At 39.4% G+C, this 15,355-nt stretch overlaps 1 protein-coding gene across 6 annotated transcripts; it reads right to left on the bottom strand.

Annotated features, from left to right (window-relative positions):
• Nucleotides 1-823: 823 nt before the first annotated feature.
• Nucleotides 824-15,015, bottom strand: GGPS1 (geranylgeranyl diphosphate synthase 1). 6 transcript variants are annotated; one of them, XM_059900224.1, is made up of 6 exons: nucleotides 14,789-14,936; nucleotides 11,390-11,482; nucleotides 7,030-7,100; nucleotides 6,098-6,433; nucleotides 4,504-4,599; nucleotides 824-848 (listed from the first exon to the last, which is right to left on the bottom strand). In XM_059900224.1, exons 2-5 carry the CDS (start codon nucleotides 11,457-11,459, stop codon nucleotides 4,543-4,545), a joined length of 534 nt encoding a protein of 177 aa, XP_059756207.1. In that variant the 5' UTR covers nucleotides 11,460-11,482; nucleotides 14,789-14,936; the 3' UTR covers nucleotides 824-848; nucleotides 4,504-4,542. The 6 variants fall into 6 exon arrangements, with proteins under 6 accessions (XP_059756207.1, XP_059756206.1, XP_059756204.1 ...); XM_059900223.1 differs by lacking the exon at nucleotides 824-848 and adding an exon at nucleotides 872-3,218; XM_059900221.1 differs by lacking the exon at nucleotides 824-848 and having other exon boundaries at nucleotides 4,272-4,599.
• Nucleotides 15,016-15,355: the final 340 nt, after the last annotated feature.

The raw sequence follows: 15,355 nt of genomic DNA, 5'->3' as shown, positions 1-15,355 counted from the left end.
GTGGTGAAGACTCCGTGCCTCCAATGCAGGCGGCGCAGGTTCGATCCCTGGTTGGGGAACTAAGATCCCACACGCCGTGCAGCGTGGCCAAAAAAATAAATTGAAATAAATTGATAGTCATAGGTGACTTGTGGTCTCAATAAATTGAAAATTTCTCCTAATATTAATGACATTCTTTTGCTGAATCCTCTCCTGGTTTCCTCTGAACTACCAGGAATTATATTCAAAATTTTTCTAAGCCTTATAATAGTGTCTAAAATTATATATTTTATATCTTTAGTGCTAAGCCATTTAGTGAATGCTGTCATTTTATTTTTGTTCTTCTTCGATCCAGAGCTTTACAAACTTAAATTGGCCAGGTTTCAGGATTCAATAAATTGAACAAACTTAAAAAAAATTATGCTTTCATGTCTGTTATCAAACCACAAATGCATTTTCATAAACCGTATTAGAAAATCTATTAGTTTGCCTCTTAGAATAGCTACTTTGTTTTGTTTCAAAGGGCTTCTCATTATTTGTTTCAATAACCTTCTGCTTCATTTTCAGTTTTCTTTAGTTTAATTGACTTTTTGACTTTATCTGTCCACTTTAATAAATCCTTTCTTTCTTGTAAAATATGGACAGCTGTTAGAATATAATTTACTAAAGCTAAATCTTTTTAAATTTTTTACTTTTCAAATATTTAACTATTCCCATTTTGCAATTTCTATTATGTGACTTTACAAGTTTTGGTGAGATTTACAAATTACTTTTGTAGCTTACCATTAGTACTGCTTTGCCCATTGAGGTCTAAATAGCTTCCATTATCCACTATACCAATTTTCAATTCTTCAGATATATTTTTCTTTCTGTACAGTAACAAATATAATTCAAAGAAAATAAATGGGTCATTCTCCTTAAGCATAGAGTGCTTTATAAACAACATGCATGACAAGGCAGGTAGTGTTGCAAATGTTTCCCAGATATCTCTATGACAAGATGCCCATTAAACATTCTACACAAATAACTTTAACTAATGGGTTAATATGGAAATTTGTATTACTGATTTTTGCTTACTGCACGTACTATTATAATCTTTACCAAGAGTATAGTAAAATTATGCCACACAACTGTAAGGTCCAATATTGTCAATCACATAAAAGCTGAGATTGCATCATTACAAGATTTAATGAAATATCCAAAGCAAATGTGCAGTTAGCCAACTGGAGGTGGTGGGAGGTTGAGGAGCCAAATGCCAATTGCATTCTGAGTTCATATTATTGTAGGGTTCGTTATCATGAGTCCTTTTCTGTATTCCATCCACCAAATATCAGCCCTGCATGTATGGCAATAAAGGCTGTTCTAAGTGCCATAGTGAAAGTGAAAAGGAAGTGAAAATGGAAAGTAAGGGACAGATAAGAGACATCTCAAAGGACAAGTCTATAGGACTTGGGAGGACTGGATAGGAGGCAAGGGTAAGAAATACACTCCTGGATCACTTTAAGAATGACAATGGTGATAGAAGAGGCGGGGGTAGAAGTGGTTTCATTCCATTATTTAGCTTGGTAAAGGGATAGGGAGGGAGGTATAAGTTGGTTTTAAATATGTTGATTTCAAGCTGATAACAGAAAACTCAGATGAACAGTTAAAATATAGGACTTCAATATGAGGAGGTCAGGGTTTTGATACAATGGTAATTATGGACAAAATTGAAAGTAAACAGTCTAAGAATGCTTTCAGAAGGGAAAACATTAAGAATCATTAGAGAAAGAATTAGAGGTAGAAGAACCACATTAACATAAAAGCTAACACTTGAAGTTTATGATATCTTTTCACGTACATTATATTTAATGGAACCCTTGAGAGGTGGGAGATTAGTTTCAAGTAGATTTATTCATTCACAAGTATTTATTAAGTGCTACTGAGAAGAGGAGGGTAAGTCGCAGTCCTTGCCCCTAATGAGTTTCTAATCCAATGGGAGAAGCAGGCATGTAAACAAGAAATTAGGGGCCCTGATTACAGCACTAACAATACTGTTTAATAATTGGCTACTTACTTCCCAGTCTCCATTACAGGAAAATCACATAAGGCTAAGAGATAGTGTCTATCACTCTTCTATCTCCAAAGCCTAGCAAAGGACTTAGCTTATAGGCACTCAAGAAGTATTCTAAATGAAATGAATGAAAAACAGAATAGTGTCTCAGCAATGACGAACATTATTTTCTGGCAGAGTATAACGTGTGTGGGGAGAGTAAAATATCAGGAAATATGGTTGAAGTCGTTTGGAGATCAGATTTTGGAAAGCCTTACATACTCTGCCAAGGAATTTACAGGTGGCAGTATTGAGGATTCTGAGAATTTAAAACATGGGAATGACATAATCAGATTTGATCTTTGGAAAGACAACTTTGGTTGGAGTGTGAAGGATAGACTGGAGTGGGTAGAGATTATAGGAGGGAAGCTGCTTAGTACATTATTACAATAGACCAGTGCTTTCTAAACTTTTAAACATATTTAAGTGTGCATTTAGAATGGGAGGCCAACAGTACAGAAGAGCAAAGTGCTCTGACCTGTATTCAAGGTCCTGGCTCTGCTCAGTAAATGCCTGAAGAAAAAAACATACAACAGGTGGTACCTAATAGGTCCTTCACAAATGTACATTTTCTTCCCTCTTTTCTTCCTCTCAGTGTACTGATTAAAACAGAGCCAATGGATAAATCTTGAGGATATAAGGCAGGGAATGAAATAAGGCCCTCAAGAGGCAGAAAGAGAGGGAATCAAAAACAGGCGAGCTTGTTTGGTCTAGGGCAGGAGGACAAACAACTTTTCTTGAGATGAAAGGCAGACCTAAATAAGCATAGGGGAGGAAAGTTAGAAGAGTTTACATTTAACAGGAGAAGAATGGAGGAGGAGGAGGGAATGCTAGATTGACAATTTTCATTTATTTTTAATTTTTTTGTAAATTTATTTATTTTTGGCTGTGTCAGGTCTTCGTTGCTGTGCGTGGGCTTTCTCTAGTTGCGGCGAACGGGGGCTACTCTTTGTCGCGGTGCGCGGGCTTCTCATTGCGGTGGCTTCTCTTGTTGCGGAGCACGGGCTCTAAGCGCACGGGCTTCAGTAGTTGTGGTGCACGGGCTTAGGTGCTCCGCAGCATGTGGGATCTTCCAGGAGCAGAGATTGAACCTGTGTCCCCTGCATTGGCAGGTGGAGTGTCAACAACTGCATCACCAGGGAAGTCCCTAGATTGACACATTTTAAACCTCCATCAGGATTAGATGAAAAATAAAAGGGCTACTGAGGTTTTAATACATTAATTTGCAATGGCTACAGCAGTTGTGAAAACGTTCCCCAGCAGCACTTGGCAACGTGGGAGGAGCAAAGCACATGGACCGTTGGATTCATGCAGGATTGGGAACTGGCAGGATGAGAGGGGCCTAAGGAAAGGAGGAAAGTGATCCGAGAAAGCTCTTGAAAGGCTCCCTGAAGTGAAAGACTATAGGTTATAGGTTAAGAAGAGAAGGAAGTCAAGTAAGGAAGTTGACAGAGTGGAATAAGAGAAGAGCTGATGTATTTAAAATCTTGCTGAGGTCTGAAAGTCATTTATAGCAACATAACTAGCCTTCATTCTTTTGATTTTGCCAACACAGAAAATCAATTTGATTTTCTTCTGTATTAACCATCATGACTACGGTTCAAGTGAAAAGAATAGATTTTTGATGATTTAATACATAACTCTTTTTATAAGTCCCCAATTCAATGCCAAGCATTTCTGTCACTGAAAGGCAAGATAAAAATGACAAAAGAGGGCTTCCCTGGTGGCACAGTGGATAAGAATCTGCCTGCCAGTGCAGGGGGCATGGGTTCGATCCCTGGTCCGGGAAGATCCCACATGCCGCGGAGCAACTAAGCCTGTGTGCCACAACTACTGAGCTTGCGCTCTAGAGCCCGCAAGCCACAACTACTGAAGCCCACGCGTGCCCGGAGCCAGAGGCTACTGCAATGAGAAGCCCGCGTACTGCAACGAAGAGTAGCCCTCGCTTGCCGCAACTAGAGAAAGCCCGCATGCAGCAACAAAGACCCAACACAGCCAAAAATAAATTAAAAAAAAAAAAAATGAGAAAAGAATCATGAGTAGCACCAGGCCAAAATTAATTTGATTAGGTAAGAAATAATCTACTTAAGCAATCATTATACTTATAGGTAAATAACTTCATTTCTGTCTATATAGTTAGCATTAGATCTTTTTTAATATCAAGTTTGTTATAGGTTCATAAAAACAAAGTTCAAATATCCATAGTATAACACAAATATGTATGATTTTCAGAAGAGCTTTCCTTGGATCAATTAAAATGGAAGATTCAAATTATTCTAAAAGTTAGTAAAGGCAATACACAACTTTTCAAAAAAAGATTTAGGTTGAGTGCTTTGGTGAGAATTTCTCATACAAAAATATGGTGGTTTGATCTAAGATAACACACTGTACAACCAATCAAGCAAAATGTAATGCTACTGAGAAGTACATACTTTCATTTTGGGATGTCAGTGACACTTCTCATACAGAAATCAGGGTCTCTTTTTTTCATACCTCTTGTGCCGTAAGATGTAAGACGGCTCCAGGGGCTGAGGGTTTAAAATGAAACAAAAGGGATAGTCAGGGTTAAGGCACTATAAAGCTAACTGTGCCTGATAGTGTAGCCTTTGGCTAATTTTCAGTCAGGCACTAGCTCTCAGGTTAACACTTTTCTTTCCTTTAATCATCGAGATTAAAGATGCCTACTTCCTTTTCCATTCAAGCACCAACTGCCTACAGCGGGGTTAACGATGCGGGTGGGAAGGAAAAGGACAGTTCCCCCAGCTTTTGTACTTGTGAGCAAACAGCTCTTTTATGATTTTTACTACTAATGATAAGACAGTATAAAAAGGTTTAAAGACTCCTTCCTAAAATACATTTTCCATGTACCTTTTTTCCCCCCACAGATGGAAAGATACTGCTCTACCCAGATACTAATTAGTTTTGAGGCACAAGTTACATTAGAAGGAAAAAGAATTTGAGCTAGTGTGTAAATATCATGCAGTGGAGACTCCTTCGATAAATAAACAGCAGAATTTGCTGGGTTGGGAGGAAGGAAAAGAGGAAAAGTGACGCTTACTGCTTGTCACTGTCAGCTTTCTCATGGAAGACTTTACTAAGGGAGTTTCCAGGGAGGAGAATGAGCTATTCTAAGCAACGACGTTTAGGAAGAAAGAGGAGTTCCTGTGGTCTTTGGGCCAGCTAGCTATAGAAACTGGTCCCAAGTAGTCAATGGCTTGGAAATGGGGTAGATGAATTGTGAACTGCCCGTATAGTACAGTTAGGAAGTATGTGGATAAAAATTCCTGGAGCTGAAGTCTTCTTTATTGACAGAATCAACAGAACATGCATGGCAGAGTTGGCCACAACGTCCCAACACAGCACATTCTGACATTCAAATTAGACTCATTTAAACGTGGCTCATTTTGATTCCTTCAACTTGGTACTATGATTATCTGTACGCGGGGATTCTATATTGAAACAACCTCACTCACATCACCACTATCACTCAGTTTTTGGAGACTAACAGCTTGGTCCAAATTCTAAAAAAGGTAATAGGCTAAAAGACAAAAAAAAAAAAAGTCAACTAGGCTATCAGGCCTAATCAAGAATGGCTTAATATTATTCATTCTCTTCTTTGAACATTTTACTTAAGTGTTTTACTAGAGCTACTAGCTCAGGGTTCCCACCACATGCATCGATTTGTTCATAGGCTTTAGATTCAAGCTCTTTAAGAGTATTCCGAGTGTATTCAAAAGAACCTACGTTCTCAAGATAATGTACACAGTATTTTTTAACATCTACATTTTCGGTTCTCTGGCGCAAGATATTCTGCACCTGGGTGCTTTCAGGCCTTGACCAAATAGCATGAATAGTAGGGAATGAGAACTTTCCCTCTGTTAGATCTTCACAAAAGCTTTTGTTTTCACTATATTCTTTGGAGTGTAGATTAGCATAATCATCCCTGATTTGGAAAAAGAGCCCAAGTGTATTCAGTAGTGGCTTTAAATCTTCTTTGTAATCAGAGAACAACTGCATGAGACCTACTGCTAATCCAAATAGTCCTCCTGTCTTCTGCAGCACCATTGCTTTATATTCTTCTTCAGTGGGGCAAGTGTAATTATCCCTCCAGTAGATATCCAGGCCTTGTCCCTGATGGAGTTCTAAAAGCTGGCGGGTAAAAAGCTTTACTGCATCTGGGTGATCAAGGGTTAAGACTTTCTCTAGGCCAAGAAAATATACATAATTGGCAGAATTGATGACAGATGGAATTCCATAGATGCTGTGTGCCACTGGAAAGCCACGACGGAGTTTTGAGTTGTCTTCAATATCATCGATGAGTAAACTGGCATTATGCAACATTTCCGTCACTTCAATGATAATCTAACAAGAAATACAATGGAAAAATTTCATTTTATTTGAAATTCAAAAGAGCTTATAAATACTTATTGTATATTAACAGATTATCAAAGTGTCAGGTGCCTCAGTTTTTACAACTAGTTATTACTTAGCGACCTCAATGTAAGATATTGAATGATCATTAAGCTCAATTAAGAGCTAGGAGTATTTTTACATGATATCTATTAATTTCTTGGAGATTAAGAATAAGGTTAGGACTTCCCTGGTGGCGCAGTGGTTAAGAATCTGCCTGCCAATGCAGGGGACAAGGGTTCGAGCTCTGGTCGGGGAAGAGACCACATGCTGCAGAGGAAATACACCCGTGCGCCACAACTGCTGAGCCTGTGTTCTAGAGCCCATGAGCCACAACTACTGAAGCCCACAAGCCTGGAGCCTGTGCTCCACAAGACAAGCCACTGCAATGAGAAGACCGCGCACCACAACGAAGAGTAGCCCCCGCTCGCCGCAACTAGAAAAAGCCCGTGCACAGCAACGAAGACCCAACACAGCCAAAAATAAATAAATAAACAAATTTATTTAAAAAAAAAAAAAAAAGAATAAGGTTAGAATTGCCTAAATACCTGTAGCTTGTCTTCTGGAACTCTTAGCCAATGATTAAACGCCTGTGAAAGTTTGGTTCTCACTTGTTTACCTGCATTTAAAGAATAAAATTTGGCAATAAATTAATATTTTTAATTACAAGAAACATATTCAGAAACTTCCTGTGGAACTAATAAAACTTGACAAATCCAGCCCCACCAATCCATTATCTACTGTAGAGCTTGTCTTCCACTGCTGGGCCCTACTACCTCCCTCCGCCAAAACTCATATCCTAAAATGCACAACCTTTTAAAATTAGGGCAGGCAAAAGAGAGTTCTAGGACTCCAGGGACCCATCAGTTAGCTCACTCCTTTCATCTTAACTTGTATCAACGGTTTTGGAATGGAATGTGCTTTTTTTTTTTTTTAACATCTTTATTGGAGTATAATTGCTTTACAATGTTGTATTAGTTTCTGCTGTATAACAAAGTGAATCAGCTATATGCATACGTATATCCCTACATTCCCTCCCTCTTGCGTCTCCCTCCCACCCTCCCTATCCCACCCCTCTAGGTGGTCACAAAGCACCGAGCTGATCTCCCTGTGCTATGCGGCTGCTTCCCACTAGCTATCTGTTTTACATTAGGTAGTGTATATATGTCAATGTCACTCTCTCACTTCTTCCCATCTTACCCTTCCCCCTCCCCGTGTCCTTTATTCCTGTCCTGCTCCTAGGTTCTTCAGAACCATTTTTTTTTTAAGAGTCCATATATATGTGTTAGCATATGGCATTTGTTTTCCTCTTTCTGACTTGCTTCACTCTGTATGACAGACTCTAGGTCCATCCACCTCACTACAAATAACTCAATTTTGTTTCTTTTTATGGCTGAGTAATATGGAATGTGCTTTTAGGGAATTATGATCTAATTCATTCCTTTTTTTGAAAAGGGAGCCAGTCTAGTTAGTGGCAGTTAATTAGCACCATCCACTTCAGAGGCTATAAGTATTTTTTTTTTTTATTGGCATGTAGTTGATATTCAATGTTGTGTTAATTTCTGCTGTACAGCAAAGTGATTCAGTTATACATATATATACATTCTCTTTTAAAATATTCTTTTCCATTATGGTTTATCATAGGATACTGAATATGGTTCTCTGTGCTATACAGTAGGACCTCGTTGTTTATCCATTCCATATATAACTATAGGTATTTTTAAGTAAATGTACTTTGCTATTGAATTTACCTAATAGAATTACCTCTTAAAATTATCTACCATTCCTTTATACTAAGATTTTAGAGACTGGACAGCTCTGCTTCTTTCCTATCAAAAAGTGAATTACCACTCCACAAAGTATTCCCTTTTAACATCCTGAATTTAGTCAAAAGTTAATCTCTTTATTTTGACTAGGGCCCTTAGTTTTTCAATATTATCTTTTTCTTACACAGAAAGCTCAAGAGAGGTCTTTGGGTAGTAGTCACCATTAGAAGTCATTTTAGCCCAAATATAAAGGAATGGTAGATAAAAACCACAACCAGTTCATTTAATAAAAATGTTCTTTCTATGAGCTTCCTGCTAAAGCGAATGCACAGTAACACCCTAATTTCAGATTAGGTTTCAGGAAAATAGTTACATAAAGTTTCAGTAAACAAAAACAGTACTTTCTGAGTCCTGTGTTTTCTCTGCACCTCTCAGCCAAACAAATGAATACACACACCATTGTCACATACCCAAATGGAACAAAGTTTCACTTTCTGTGAGAAGTCTAAAAGGGAAGGATCTCTTAGGGTTCTGGAAGCAGTATCCTCTGTCTACTAACCCTTAGAATGTGGTCTGAGTAGCAATTATATCCTTTATCCTTCTGATTTACTTTCCAGTTTGACAAAGGTCAATCTGGGCTATACTGAGAAGGCACAACGGTGCAAAGTAATCCTATCACCTTAAAAAAGAAGTTAAGAAGATGAAGAACAGAGAATCAATGTGCAGGCACATTTTCCCCTTCACTTCAGAATGTATTTAGAAAACAGTACAATAAATGGCTTAACTTACACGTACTCAGGTATGTATGTATGTATGTATCTATGTATTTATTTATTTATTTATGGCTGCATTGGGTCTTCGTTGCTTCATGGTCTTTCTCTAGTTGCGGTGAGCGGGGGCTACTGTTCGTTGCGGTGTGTGGGCTTCTCATTGCGGTGGCTTCTCTTGTTGCGGAGCACGGGCTCTAGGTGCAAGGACTTCAGTAGTTGTGGCTCGCAGGCTCTAGAGCGCAGGCTCAGTAGTTGTGGCGCATGGGCTTAGTTGCTCCGCGGCATGTGGGATCTTCCCGCACCAGGGCTCGAACCCGTGTCCCCTGCATTAGCAGGCGGCTTCTTAACCATTGCGCCACCAGGGAAGTCCCCTCAGGTTTTGTTTTAATATTACAGTAATTACTGTTTCCTCTTTAAGACCTTAACGTTACTGACTCCCTTTCTGCAGTCCCTCTTCTTCCTCCATTTCAAAACCCACCCTCCACCTCCCACTGCAAAGGCCTGGGGACCTACACTTCTACACTAGGGTAAATAAAGAAACATAAATAAAAGTCATTCTACTTCACTAATTTCAGAATATCCTAATATCAACAATTATTAATTATTATAACCTCTTACCAGCAAGAGTAACTTTACAATAGAATAAACGGTCTGGCCCATCTTTAAGTCACTTTAGTAACTCTGAAGCTCTCTGTGAAAAATACTTTATGCATAACACAGTTTCCTCTTTCTTTAGGAAACTCTTTTGAGGTTATATTCTATCATGGGTGCAAGAGTATATTTGATTTAAAAAATAAAAAGATGGGATACCTGATGAGAGTCTTAAATATGTTATCTAATGGCCTAAAACATTACTTCCAAATAATGAGGATTAAAAAAAATGTTACAGAAGTAGTTCATTACACAGGTAAGCATTACTGTTAAAATGTAACTACAGGCAGTCCTTGCTCTGCACAGTAGTGGAGCAGAGACACTGGGTGGTGCTAGTTGGACACTTGTCATCACTGGTAACTGGCATATTTTATGGTAGCCCAGTTCCAACCAGTGTTTGCCAGCGTGTAACAAAATAAGTCCAGCAATAGGTGGGAAGAGTACAGGAGAAATAGTGCTACCTTTCTCAATGGGAGACTCTAAAATAAGTAAAGTTACTGGCTGCTGAATAAATGTCACTCAAAAGCAGTCTCTTGGCTTTTTCTTAAACAGTAGGCAACTTTTTCCTTGCATTCTCTGCTTCTGTCTCTCCTCCATTCTTCTGAAGCATTGACATTAACACGTATGTCTCCATGAGGGTATGCCAGAAGAGAAATGACACTAATCATGACGGTCTCCAAGGTGCAGGTAGGGAGCTATCACTCTTCCGGCTTCAGACAACAGTACTTATCCTCCCCAGACTCATGAAGAATAAAAATGCCACTGAGGAGTGCGCATCAAGAAAAGTGTGCACTTTAGAACAGAAATGAAAAACTTTTTATTGTGATTGAGTTGAGATCATCACTACAGTTGAGCCACACTATGGGCTAAATAGGTTTCTACGGTTGTCAACTTATCACCTTACTTTTTTTTTTTTTTTTTTGGGCCATGCTGCACAGCTTGTGGAATCTTAGTTCCCTGACCAGGGATTGAACCCGGGCCCTCAGCAGTGAAAGTGCAGAGTCCTAACCACCGGACTGCCAGGGAACTCCCAACTTATCACCTTTTAGTAACTGGTTTATACATGAAGTTGTATTACAAGAAACCACACTTATCACATGCATGAGTTTTTCCTTGCTACTATCATTTCCCAGAAAAGCTTAAAAAAAAAGAGCAAAATAAAACAAGCGCATACATATGATTAGGCAGGTGTTTCTTTAGGAAGCCATGTCCAAGTGACTCATTTTTATATAGGAATAATGTGGGCTATGCTTCCAAGTAATGTGCTTTGGATGCTTTACTATTTGTCTCTTAAAGGAACTAGTAGTATAACAAATGCAGTGTATGTGATCATGGAAAACCTGGACAGGGAGGTTAAGTGAAACTTCTTCTTGTTTCACAAACTGGCAGAACATCCCCTAATATCTAAAGAGTAGGGAATAGGAATGTGTGGCATCCATAAAGAATAAAACTTTTAATGAGATACTCAAATGTTTTAAGTGTTTTTATTTTTTTAGTTATGTTATAAAATTGGATATTTTTAAAGGGGTGCCTCAAAAACGTGCCTTTTAAGAACAAAAAGTTGTAAAAGTTTATTATTATTTTCCTCATATGTATCTTCTTACAAAATAGAAAATAGAAACTGTCAAGAGTTGGCAATTCTAACCTTTTCTGTATGCTAATATTTAAATGACCATTACTTTATATAGATGACCCTATATGTACTATAACTAAACTGTTACCTGGTAACTGAAGTAAATACTTGTAAGGTTCTAGAAGAATTCTTTGGGCTGTTTCTTGGGTCTTCTCCATTGTTTTTTAATTTCAAAGCTGATCTGTAAAAAAGGAGAAACATAAAGATGATGTAGTTAACTAAATTATCTGAGTATCAAAGTGCAAAGGAATTTGTATTTGTATTTCAAGGTGTTTTAGTAAAGGTAAACTTTCAGTTTGGTTTTAAATGAAAATTCTACACCTATGAAATCTTGAAAACATTATGTTAAGTGAAGGAAGATGGTCACAAAAGGTCACATATTATATGATTCCATTTATATGAAATGTTCAGAACAGGCCAATCTATAGAGACAGAAAGCAGACTAATGATTGCATAGGGCTGGGGACATCAACATCAAGAGAAAACCACAGAATTAGATACTTCTATACTTGATTGATCACATAAATTAATAAACATACTTTTTTTTCTAAGAGCATTAAAATAAGTATGTTTTATACATTTGACCCTTACAACAACAGTGGGGTTAGGGGCACCAACACCCCTCCTCCGCACACACACACACAGCTGAAAATCTTCTGCAGCCACAGATTCAACTAAGTGCAAATCATGTAATACTGTAGTATGTATTTATTAAAAAAAAAATCCATGTATAAGTGGAGCCCAGCAGTTCCCACTCACGTTGTTCAGGGTCAACTGTGTATTTAAAATATAAGGAGAAAATCCTATTCTGCATTTTCTTCACAATCAATCCACTTTAGACATTCTGACTAAGATATGCATTTACTTGAGTGCAATTATATTATTAAAAATATTCCCCTGTAGTGACTTATTATTCTGAATTTTATATTTACTTCAATATTTTCTAGAACATCACTCAGTTTTCCTAGAATCCCCCTTTACTATTGAATCTCTACTATTTCTTTGTAAATATCTATTGCTATTTTTGTTTGTTCTCCTATTAGGAGTCTTCATTTCTGTTTTTGTTGTTTTTTCTCTTTTTGGGGGGATGGGAGGGAGTTTTCATTTCTAATTGGCACACTTTAGAAGGTTTCTCACCTTTGTCTACTTTCTTCTGCTTCTTGGGACAATGATTTAGTCTCTAGGATCATGAGCCTAAAAGATTGAAAAGTGTATTTTCTGTAGTCTACTCTTGAGTATCTAGGTGAAACAATCATAAAAAATCAGCACTTCCCAAAGGAAATCTTTTCAGCAATACGAATCCTAAGAGAAACCTTTCATATAGGAAACTTCTACATCTGCCTTGACCAACAATTAATGTTAAGTATGTTGCAAGGGAAAAAAGTTCAGAAAATATTTCGAAATAATCCAAATACCAGTTTAGTAACCTATTACCTATACTGTTTAAAGCTTGACACAGATTATCTTATTCTTAAGAGATTAAAGAAAAGAAGATGATGCGCAGGAAGAATAATCACTTAGGTTAAAAGATTACTGAACAGAATTAAAAGTAGAATTTTAAAAAAGTATCTCTTATATACTATTCTATTTAAACCAGTTAGTAGCCATCTCTTCCCAACTAGGTTGAGAACAAAAATTATGTTTATCTTTTTCACAGCCTCCAGAACACATCTGACTTAATTTAAAAATCAGTAAGACCATCTTTCAATAATTCTCTTTTGTCTCTGTATCAGAACAACAACATGCTGCTGGACAGATTTTCAGCGCTAATCTGTTTCAATTCTTAGGGCTTAGCTGGTTGATGTTTTGTTCGACTGAAAATATTAGTTATGAACTTTAAAAAATCATTCTTTCCTTTGCTCACTCCGATAAGTTTAAGAATACTCACTTAACAAATAAGTCAATTAATGTTCCTTCCCCAGAGAATGTTTGTATGCAAGTATTCTCAGCAGTGGGAAAACACAGAAGCATCAATTTTGCTAGGTACTGAAAACTAAAGTTTCCTGTCTTCTAAAGAGTCTAAGGGTTTCTACATTACCGTGGCGTATACTCTGATTTGGCTCTTTTTCTTTTCTTCTTTTTTAACCCAAAAGACTCCAATTTATAACACCTAGAAATTTCAGCTATCACATACTGGACCCGAGTATAAAGAAGCATTAATGTGTTACATGAACTCTACTAATTTACTTTTTTAAAAGTAATTAATTTTTAAACTATTTTACCGAAGTATAGTTGATTTACAATGTTGTGTCTAATCTACTTTTAGAACGAACCACCACAGGATGCCTCTGTGAGAGTCTGAAACTACTCATTTTCAAAACTGGGAAACTGCCTTACGTTTGTTCAAACAACGGATGATGAATATTAATTAACACAAAATCAGATTCTCTCCTCCGTGTGGACTACTGAAGCAATATCCCCCTGGTCCTCTACTCTTCAGCCAGTGACCTTTTCGAAATTCAAATCTGGTCCTATCTCCCTTCTGATTGGCAACCCTACGAAGTTATCCCATGGCTCTTAGATAAGAACAAAACTCCCTAACATAGCGTATCAGGTTAGGACAGCCAAGCTCCCGCCCCCCCCCCCACCCCGCCCGCCCAGCCGCTCCTCATGCTTTAAAAAGCTCCCTCCTGTAAGAAGGCTTTCCAACGTGATGTTCTTTCTCTCTGGAATGTTCTTTCCGTAGTTAACTCCCGCTAACCCTTCCACTCTCGGCTCGATCCTCACTGCCTCGGGAAAGCCTTCCCTCATCTCCCTAAGGTAAACTCCCTATTTCCAATTCTCTTATCACCACGAAACTCTCCTTCGTGGCACTCACACCTGTTGCAATATCACACTGACTTGTGTGACCACCCTGCCTGTCTCACTAGACTCAGGCTCACGAAGGCAGGGACCACACCAGGCGGTGGCGTTCAAATGTGGGAAAGACGAAATGAACGAAGGGACGTACGGCGAGTACCTTCCAATGCGTTAGAGGACGAAATCCGGGCACACGCACAGAAAAGTGAAAATATCGTGCAAAGTAACTTTTTATAAAGGAATGGGTCTGGTTTCAGAATTGCTAAATCGACAAAGTGTAAGCGCGGCTGTGAAGCGCGGAATGCATCCTTCCACTCGAACTCCGGGAGACGATGGATGGGTGTGAAGAAAATTGCCAGAGAGGTACATGAAGGGAATTTAAATAACTTCGAGGCATATTTTCCACAGAGTCTTGGCAAAAGGGCTTCCAACGCCGACTCCGTCTAGCAGAGCCCGCAGGGTCGGTGAGTTTCCTGCTTCCTCTCCGCCCCGAGGCCCCCTTCCGCTTCGCGGGGTCCCCTACCGCTCCTCCCCTTCTCCAGCGAGAGGATGGAAAATTCGGACACAATCCGGTTCAGCATCCGGGTCCTCACCCTCCTTTCTTTCTTTCCTCTCAGCTCCGCCTCCCAACCTCCCCCACCCTCACTCCCCATCCGGGTTCCCCCCAGCCGCCACCACAGCCACTCACGGTTCGAGGATGATATCACAACTTTCACGCCGGGGGTCCGGGAGTAGCAGTACCCAGCATCAACTTCCCACCTTATAGTTCAGAACAAGGCTCCCCCGGATGCCTACATGAATCCCTCCCCTCACTTCACGATAGCACTCTCCACCCTCCTCACCCGCCAGCGACACCGCATTGCTCAGTGCAAGAAAATGCGCCATCCCGCTCACACTGCGCAGGCGTCGTTGCCGCCTCCCCTTTGCTTTGTCGCCCCGCCCCCTTTCCCTCCCCCCACCTCCCCGTCTCACGTAGGCGCGGGGCGTTGCGGGTCTTGCAGTTCTCAGGGGCAAGGCCTCGCGCATTGGCCCCAGAGGCTGGACTACATTTCCCGGGGAGCTTTGAGGCGTAACTTTCTGTTTCCATAGAACTGGTGGGAAAATGGCGTCGTTGTTTGTATCGCGGGGACCAATAGGAACAGGGTGTGGGCGGGTTCTAAAGAAGTCTAACCAATCCGAGGTCGTCTAAGAGGCCATCCGGGAAAGAGGTAGGGGTGGGGAAAAAAGTCTAGGGGAGGGGAGAAAGGAGGGAAAG

Source organism: Balaenoptera ricei, chromosome 16, assembly GCF_028023285.1.
Source record: "Balaenoptera ricei isolate mBalRic1 chromosome 16, mBalRic1.hap2, whole genome shotgun sequence".
Taxonomy (NCBI): Eukaryota; Metazoa; Chordata; class Mammalia; order Artiodactyla; family Balaenopteridae; genus Balaenoptera; species Balaenoptera ricei.
Note: the sequence above shows the minus strand (reverse complement) of the source record. Positions and strands in the feature narration are given on the sequence as shown.